Source organism: Lipotes vexillifer, unplaced genomic scaffold, assembly GCF_000442215.2.
Source record: "Lipotes vexillifer unplaced genomic scaffold, Lipotes_vexillifer_v1.1 scaffold1467, whole genome shotgun sequence".
Taxonomy (NCBI): domain Eukaryota; kingdom Metazoa; phylum Chordata; class Mammalia; order Artiodactyla; family Lipotidae; genus Lipotes; species Lipotes vexillifer.
In genome coordinates, this window is record NW_006783896.1 from 22,413 (window position 1) to 31,472 (window position 9,060).

A 9,060-nucleotide genomic window follows, 5' to 3' on the forward strand; every position below is an offset into this window, starting at 1 on the left:
GAAAGAGTGAGTGGCTCTTGGACCTCTCGTTCATCCCCAGAAGATTCTAGAACATTTCTGGAGACTAAGCAGTAACTTGGAATTTTGAACTGAGGATATTTTTCTTAACTAAACTTTTTAAACAATTAAGAGTTAATACTAAAGCAAAGCCTTTATTTCCTCAGGGAAAGTATGTTAGTCACATGCCAGCTTTTTCCTTAGGAAAAAAAATGGATTTTCGGTGAAGCAGAGGGAAGTGGGTTGAGCCAGGAGCAGTGTGCACACCAGCTGCTGTCCCTGCCCAGGGCCACAAGCAGGGCCAGTGCTGGGCGCCCTCTGAAAAGCTCCCTCCCGAGCTGGGGGTCAGGATGCAAGGCCGATGCTCCTGGAGGGGCCACGGACACCCCAGACCTGCACCAAGGAAGAATGGGGGCCCTCAGTGGTGATGGCGTTTAAACACTGCCTATGAGAGAACAGACCTGAATAAATCAGAGTCACGTTACTGCTGTCCAAGCTCCTCACCCACCTCAGCGTGTGAAATCCTGCAGGGCAGATGATGGCGTTTCCCCCTTTTGATGATGGGCGCCTGAGCCTAGTTATTCAAGGGACTGGACACTGGCTTTCTGATTTCCCACACCATGTTGTTAAGAGATTCCTGGGAAGGGCCCACTTGTTGGTTTCTTATGCAGGGGTGGGGTGGTGGGGGACTCTAGGCCCAGCAGAGTGGGCGGGGCCTAGAGGGGCAGGGGTGGGGCCTAGAGAGGGATCAGAGGGTGGGACCCAGAGAGGGTGGGGCGGGGCCAAAGGGGGGCCAAGGGGCGGGGCGAGAGGCTCAAGGGCATTCCAAGGTCATGTCTCTACAGCCTCTGCAACCATTCCCATCTTTCCTTGTCTTTCACAGCCTTGAGACTTTTGAAGAATCTAGGCCAGTTATTATCCAGGATGCCCCTCAGTTTGGGTTGTCTAAGGTTTCCTCCCGATTAGATTCAGGTTATGCATTTTTGGCATTTTTTGTTCTTCTCAGTACATATCATCTGGAGGCTGGTGGTGAATATTGGTTTCATTGCTGGTGATGCTTACTTTGTGTTAGGTGGTGTTCACCAGATTTCTCCACTGTCAGGTTACTCATGTCTTCTTTGTAATTAATGACTATCTATGGGAGATACTTTGCGGCTATATAAGTGTACTGTTGCTCTTCAGACTTTTACCACCTACTTGTAGCTTTCATCGAAGATTCTTGACGGTTGCCAAATGGTGATTTTTCTAATTGCATTATTCTTTCTGCATTTATTAGATGACTAGTAAACGGAAGAAACAGCTTTCCCATCTCCCTTATGTGTTTATTTATGTATGAATTTATACTGGTGTGGAATCATGGGTCCTCATTTCAGCCAAAGGGTTATCATTCTTTATTGTGATCATTTAGTTTCATGCTCAAGTCATCCCAGATAAAGCCAGTGAGAGCCCCTTCAAAGAAGCTTCTGTGTTCTTCGGACAAGTTCCCATGTCAAAAATAAACATTTCCTTACTTTCTGGCACAAGATGTTCCAAGCTCATCCTGTACTTTCTCTGCCCCAGATCTGGAATCAGTCATTTGTCCAAGGAGCCCTGGCTTCTTTTAGGGGTGAATGCTATTTAGAAACAGATACTTGAGCACTAAGTATTCTCAGTGCTATCAGAGTGTTTTTAGGCACTTTCAGCGGATAGAGTCAGAAAATAAATATACATACGTGTACATGTGTGGTAGGCCTATGACCCCAGTGATCCCAGCCTCCTGAGAGCTGTGCCTCCCAACTAGGAATGCCCGGGGCACTCACACAGGCCTGTATCACTTGTAGGGAGCCCCACAGACATTTTCCCCACTGGGACTAATGTTGTGGTTGGACCAGCCCTTGTGGTTCTTTTCTTTTTTTTAAATAAATTTATTTATTTATTTTTGGCTGCATTGGGTCTTCATTGCTGCAAATGTCTTTCTCTAGCTGCGGCGAGCAGAGGCTACTCTTCGTTGCGGTGCATGGGCTTCTCATTGCGGTGGCTTCTCTTGTTGCGGAGCTCAGGCTCTAGCCTCGTGGGCTTCAGTAGTTGTGGCACGCGGGCTCAGTAGTTGTGGCTCATAGGCTCTAGAGCACAGGCTCAGTAGTTGTGGCGCACGGGCTTAGTCGCTATGCAGCATGTGGGATCTTCCCGGACCAGGACTCAAACCCGTGCCACCTGTATTGGCAGGCAGATTCTTAACCACTGAGCCACCCTGTAAGCCCACCCTTGTGGTTCTTATTACGATTGCAAGATACACTTTAGCAAAAACCAAGAGAACTTTGAGGAACAAGATTTACTACTCACAGGTCACACCCAAGGAAGGGCCACACAGCAAAGTCATGGGGAGAGAAAGTGGGCCGGAATCTGCCTTTATTAGGGTCCAAGGGCAGGGTATCTAGAGTCTTTACTGGCTAATTTAAAGCCTGAGATCGGGAATCAGGGGGCAGGAAGGGAGAAGCGGGGTCATCCAGGGCTTTCAAGGGTAGGGGTGGCCCCACTCCTTATCTGGTTGTTTTGCTAGTAGCTGTGTCTTACAGTCTGTTCATTCGAGATGGGTGTCTTTCGAAATGAATGTGTCAGCCATCAGAAGCTTAATTCCAGGCACTGACATTACAGTAACCCTCTCCCCCTGAGTGTGGGCTGGACCAAGTGACTCACTTCTAATGAATAGAATACAGCAAAAGTGGGATCTCTGGCGGTTCAGGGGTTAGGACTCCATGCTTCCACTGCAGGGGCCAGGGGTTCGATCCCCGGTCGGAGAACTAAGATCCCACATGCTACGTAGTGCGGCCAAAAGAAAAAGATTTGGTGTTGAGGGGGAAAGTTTAAGATGAAAGGCAAATCAATAAACACATTATCTTTTTTAAAAAAAAGGAAAAGAAATACAGCAAAAGTGATGAGGTATTGCTTCACGTGTTAGGTTATAAAGACATGCTGGCTTCCGTCTTGCATGTGTCTTGGGCTCCTCGCTCTGAAGGGGCACCTGCCAGGCTGTGAACCACCCTGGGAGAGGCTCACGTGGAAGGAACTGAGGGAGGAGATGGGCCAACAGGCCTCGAGAGCAGGTGGTTCTCGCCAACAGCAACCACACGAGGGGGCTTGGAGATGGATACGCCCCAACCGCCCTCCTCCAGATGAGACCACAGTTCCCGCCCATCCTTGATTGAATCCTTGGGAGAGACGAGAGTCAGGAGCATCCAGCTAAGCCCCATCCAATCCCCGGTCCGCTGTGACATAATAAATGTTTGTTCCTGGCGTTTTTTTTTTAAAACAGCTCAAGGGTTTTCATGGTTGATGAACTTAAGCCAAATGAATAATTCTTTTTTCATTATTTAATTTTTTATTTTACATTGAGGTATAGTTGATTTACAATGTTGTGTTAGTTTCAAGTGTACAGCAACGTGATTCAGTTATACATATACATGTATCTATTCTTTTTCAGATTCTTTTACTATATAGGTTATGACAGAATATTGAGTAGAGTTCCCTGTGCTATACAGTAGGTCCTTGTTGTTTATCTATCTAAGTAAATGTTGTTTTTTTGTTTGGTTGTTTTTTTTTTTTTTTCTTGCGGTACGCGGGCCTCTCACTGTTGTGGCCTCTCCCGTTGCGGAGCACAGGCTCTAGACGCACAGGATCAGCGGCCATGGCTCACGGGCCCATGCGCTCCGCGGCATGTGGGATCTTCCCAGACCGGGGCACAAACCCGCGTCCCCTGCATCGGCAGGCGGACTCTCAACCACTGCGCCACCAGGGAAGCCCCATTAAATGTTGTTTTAAGCCACTAAGTTTTGGGACAATTTGTTATGTTAAGCATAGGCAACTAATACAATCTGTTATATGTAGTTGGTGTGTGTGTGTGTGTGTGTGTGTGTGTGGGCAGGGGGGAACCACATACACACCTACATCCATTCTTGTATCTATCTCTACTTATTAAAATCCCAGGTTCATATTGATAATTTCAATTTCAGTCCAATGCTACAGGGATTCATTCTAACCTTCCCCACTTCCCATATTTGTAATTCCCTTCTCCAACAGGGAGAAACCCAGCTCCCATTACCCACAGATATTGATTTATTTGTTTACTCCTAGAAGACACAGAAAGTTGTTTTAGAAAGGCCATCCTATGTCTCGGTGAGAAAGTAGCCAACTCTCTAAACAAATCAGTATTTATTTAGATTCTTCTTGTCTTTCTCCAGAGACATATTGTGCAAATACTGTGAATTATGTTGTTTTTTGTGTTTTTTTTCCAGAAAAGAGTTGTGTTCTCCCAGCTTCTCTGGGAAGTAAAGAGTGAAAGGCAAAAGGGAAGCATGTTTTCTTCCTTCCAGCTGATGATGCACTTGGCTATTTTGCCTCAGACTGTTAGAACATTCCACATAAGAAGAGCTGGGGCTGGGACTTCAGCTGAACTTTCTCTTCTGGGTCAATGCTGCCACTTTTCCTCATCAGCATCGTAGTTTTCAAGCAGTCATTAAATTATTTGGAGGGAAAACCATATGGTGGTGTTTTTTCAAGGCCCCGGGGGAAGACCTTGAATTACAATCATTCCTGTTATTCAAAAAGAAACCAAGTGACCAGCTGACTCTGCGTTCTCCCTAGAAAGGCTCCTCGGTCTGGGTGGGACTCACAGCTCCGTCCAGAAGGTTAGAAACCCAGGTTGGACCGTCCCTGCATGGCTGGGACTGGGGCCAGGACTCTCTATGGAGCCACAAAAGTGGCCTCGGGTCCTTGACATGCCCTCGTTAGGGAGGGCCTCTGTGACCCTGGGCTGTCACTGCCACTCTCCCAAGAGACAAGGGAGCCCCCAAGATCAGCATTGCTGCCAGGTGGGTGGGGTCAGCCACTAGACACCTCGGGTCACAGGTCAAAGGTCACACCGTGATGCTCCCCCTGGCAGGTGCAGGAGAGAGCCCAGGAATTGGGGGCGGGGTCAGCCCACTGTGGTTTCTCCAAGGTCTGACTCTGCCCGGCCACTCCACGTGCCTGTCCACCCACCCCGGCATGAGCCCGGGACACACACGCATTGTGTGCACAGCACATAATACACAGCACACGCACCATGTGCATAACACACAAACACATACCACACACACACACCCATCACACGTGTACCACGTCACACCACACACGAATGCATCACACAGGTATACACACATCACACATCAAGCCGGGCCTCAAGGAGATGCAGGAAAGGATGCTGGCTCCCCAGCGAGGTGGGCAGGGATTTCCCCCTACGCTCCAGGAAGCCATCCCTGCTGCCTGCGCGCTTCAGCACGTGCTGTGTCCAACCCTCACCTGACATTTCCAGGCGGTGGACAGAGCTTGCACTGAAGTGTTTCTCTGGGAAGTCCCCACAGCACTCAGCACCTTGCACAAGAGACATCTTCAACAAACGGATACAGACGAATTGGGGTTCAGCAAATGAAAAATGACACCACTTTACGATGAGAGTTGCGGGACTACGGAGAATTTTTTTCTTTAAAAAAAATTGTTTTATTTTACTTTTTCATTTCAGGCAAAAGTTTTCCACTTTGAAATAGGTAGTACGTTTACATCATTCAAATTTTTTTTTTTTTTTTTTTTTGCGGTACGCGGGCCTCTCACTGTTGTGGCCTCTCCCATTGCGGAGCACAGGCTCCAGACACGCAGGCTCAGCGGCCATGGCTCACGGGCCCAGCCGCTCCGCGGCATGTGGGATCCTCCCGGACCGGGGCACGAACCCGTGTCCCCTGCATCGGCAGGCGGACTCTCAACCACTGCACCACCAGGGAAGCCCCATCATTCAAATTTTTAAAGGGAAAAACGTAGATCCACAACTGAAAACTGCACACAGATGTTTATGGCATCTTTATTCATAACTGCCAAAACTTAGAAGCAACCACCTTCAGAGGGTGGATGGGTAAATAAACTGTGGCACATCCAGACAATGGAATATTATTCAGCACTAAAAAAAAATGTGTTATCACCCACAGAAAGGTGTGGAGGAAGCTTAAATGCATTAAAACTAAGTGAAAGAAGCCAATCTGAAAAGGCTTCATACTGGATGAGTCCAACTACATGACATTCTGGAAAAAGTGAAACTACAGAGACAATAAAAAGCTCAGTGGTTGCCAGGGGTTAGGACGGAGGGAGGGAGGGATGAATACGTGGAGCACAGAGGATTTTTAGGGCAGTGAAAATACTTTGTATGATATAATAATTATGGATACATGTCATTATTATTATTTTTTTTTTTTTTGCGGTACGCGGGACTCTCACCGCCGTGGCCTCTCCCGCTGCGGAGCACAGGCTCCGGACGCTCAGGTCCAGCGGCCATGATTCACGGGCCCAGCAGCTCCACGGCACGTGGGATCCTCTCGGACTGGGGCACGAACCCGTGTCCCCTGCATCGGCAGGCGGACTCCCAACCACTGCGCCACCAGGGAAGCCCTACATGTCATTATAATTTGTCCAACCCATAGAATGTATGATGCCAAGAGTGAAGTAACATATACTATGGACTTTGGGTGATGGTGATGTGTCAGTGTAGGTTTGACCTTGGTAATAAATGCACCACGCTGGTGGAGACTGCTGATAATGAGGGAGGGTCAGGGAGTATGTGGGAAATCTGTACCTCCCTCTCAAATTTGTTGTGAACCTAGAACTGCTCTAAAAAAAATAAAGTCTTTATTTAGTCTTTTTTTTTAAATTGGAGTATAGTTGATTTACAATGTTGTGTTAGTTTCAGGTGTACAGCAAAGTGATTCTATATATAATACATACATATATATTATATAGAATATATTAATATATAGATTATATATAGAATATATAGAATATATTAATATATAATAAATATATAATATATATATTATATATAGATATTATATATATTCTTTTTTTTGGGGGGGCAGCACCATGCAGCTTGCAAGATCTTAGTTCTCTGACCAGGGATTGAACCCCAGCCCAGGCAGTGAAAGCGCCGAGTCCTAACCCCTGGATCACCAGGGAATTCCCATGTATTCTTTTTCAATTTCTTTTCCTTTATAGGTTATTACAAGATATTGAGTATAGTTCCCTGTGCCATACAGTAGGTATGGCTATCTATTTTATTGTTGGTTATCTATTTTATATATAGTATTGTGTTTATGTTAATCCAAAATTCCTAATTTGTCCCTCCCCCCGCTTTCCCCTTTGGTAACCATAAATTTGTTTTCTATGTCTGTGAGTCTTTTTCTGTTCTGTAAATAAGTTCATTTGTATAATTTTTTTAGATTCCACATATAAGCGATCTCATATGATATTTGTCTTTCTCTGTCTGGCTTACTTAACTTAGTATGATAAAAACATTAAGTCTTTTAAAAAATTGAGAAAGGCGGGCTTCCCTGTTGGTGCAGTGGTTAAGAACCGCCTGCCAGTACAGGGGACATGGGTTCAATCCCTGGTCGGGGAAGATCCCACATGCCTTGGAGCAACTAAGCCCGTGCACCACAACTACCGAGCCTGCGCTCTAGAGCCCACGAGCCACAACTACTGAGCCTATGCTCCAACACCACAGAAGCCTGCACGCCTAGAGCCCGTGCTCCGCAGCAAGAGAAGCCACCACAAGAGAAGCCTGCGCACTGCAACAAAGACCCAACACAGCCATAAATAAATAAATAAATAAATCTTAAAAAAAAAAAAAAATTGAGAAAGGCACCCAGGCTATGGGCATCTCCTTCCCACCCAGGTCCCCGAGGCCTCAAGATCTCCCCCTGGGGGAACCAGTGTCAGCTGCTCCTGGGGAATCCTTCCCAGTACGTGGTGCCTATTTTCCAGCAAGTGAACTAGCATATTTACATTTCTCCCCTCTAACAGAATGATGATGCTCTAGAAATTAACCCATGACTTGCTTTTTCACTTACTATAGCTCAGTGATCTTTTCCTATTGATAGAGAACGTCTTATTCTTTTTTTTTTTTTTTTTTTAGAGTTTCAGAGAATTGACAACTGTTCTATGATTCAGGTAACAATCCCCTACTGATAAACAGCAGGTGACTCCCAGCCTTTTGATATCATAAGAAGTGATGCAGTAAACAACCCTGGATATGTGTCATTTGTTCAGGCATATCTGTAGAATAAAATCCTAAAAATGGCACGTCAAAAGGTATAAGCTTCATAATTGTGACAAATTATTGCCAAATTACCCTCGATAGAGAATATACAAATTTCCAGCCCTAGCAGTGGTGTTATATGAGTACGTATTTCCTCACAACCTCCAATATTTTTTTTTCTTGGAAAATACTTTAATTCTTCCAAAGAGCCATTCCAAAAAAAATACATGAAGGAGAGATATACACTAAGATAGAAAAAACTTAGTAGCTACATAGGACATCAAAAACTGACCTGTTCTAGAAGATGCTACATTAAATCCTTTTTAAAATGAGTAATATAATACCCTTTAAATAATTCAGAGATAAAAGTTCCAATTTTAAAAAGAAGAGGACAAATCAGATAGGATAGTTAGAACTTACGGGGTGATTTCACCAATTAGACAAAAGAAAAAATTGTCCAGTCTTCCTGCAATCATCAGAGGCCTGCTCAACAGGTGAACATGAACATCTTCTGCTCAGAGATACTCAGGATATTGGTCAAACTAATAGAAACAAAGCATTCACATATACTTAGTAAAGAAAATATATCACTAAGATCAAAGACTGGATATGCTTATGCATAACCAGCTTATGCATGGTTCACTTAGGAAATGTCCAAGTATATAATCATGCTGTCAGACCTCAGAGTGACCTGAAAATTCTTCCCATCACACTCATCCCAGGAACCCTTTGCCTTTTGCCTTTTTGTTTTAATATATCATTATCATGTTATAGTGAATACTGCTATTTAATTTTCCATAAATAAACATTCTAAATTTTGTATATGATATAAGAATAGTTTTCTGGTTGGCAAGAAAATAGTGATAGTAATTTTGCTCAAAAATATGAGTGCTCGGGCTTCCCTGGTGGCGCAGTGCTTGAGAGTCCGCCTGCCGATGCAGGAGACGCGGGGTCGTGCCCCGTTTCGGGAG

At 45.1% G+C, this 9,060-nt stretch overlaps 1 protein-coding gene across 1 annotated transcript in view; it reads left to right on the top strand.

Moving 5' to 3' along the window:
• Positions 1-9,060, top strand: part of TRPM1 (transient receptor potential cation channel subfamily M member 1) — a 103,993-nt gene that overhangs the window by 3,944 nt on the left and 90,989 nt on the right. The window contains exon 2 of the mRNA XM_007456426.1: positions 7,727-7,818. Within this exon, the coding sequence (XP_007456488.1) occupies positions 7,727-7,818 (92 nt within the window). The remainder of the gene's footprint in view (positions 1-7,726; positions 7,819-9,060) is intronic.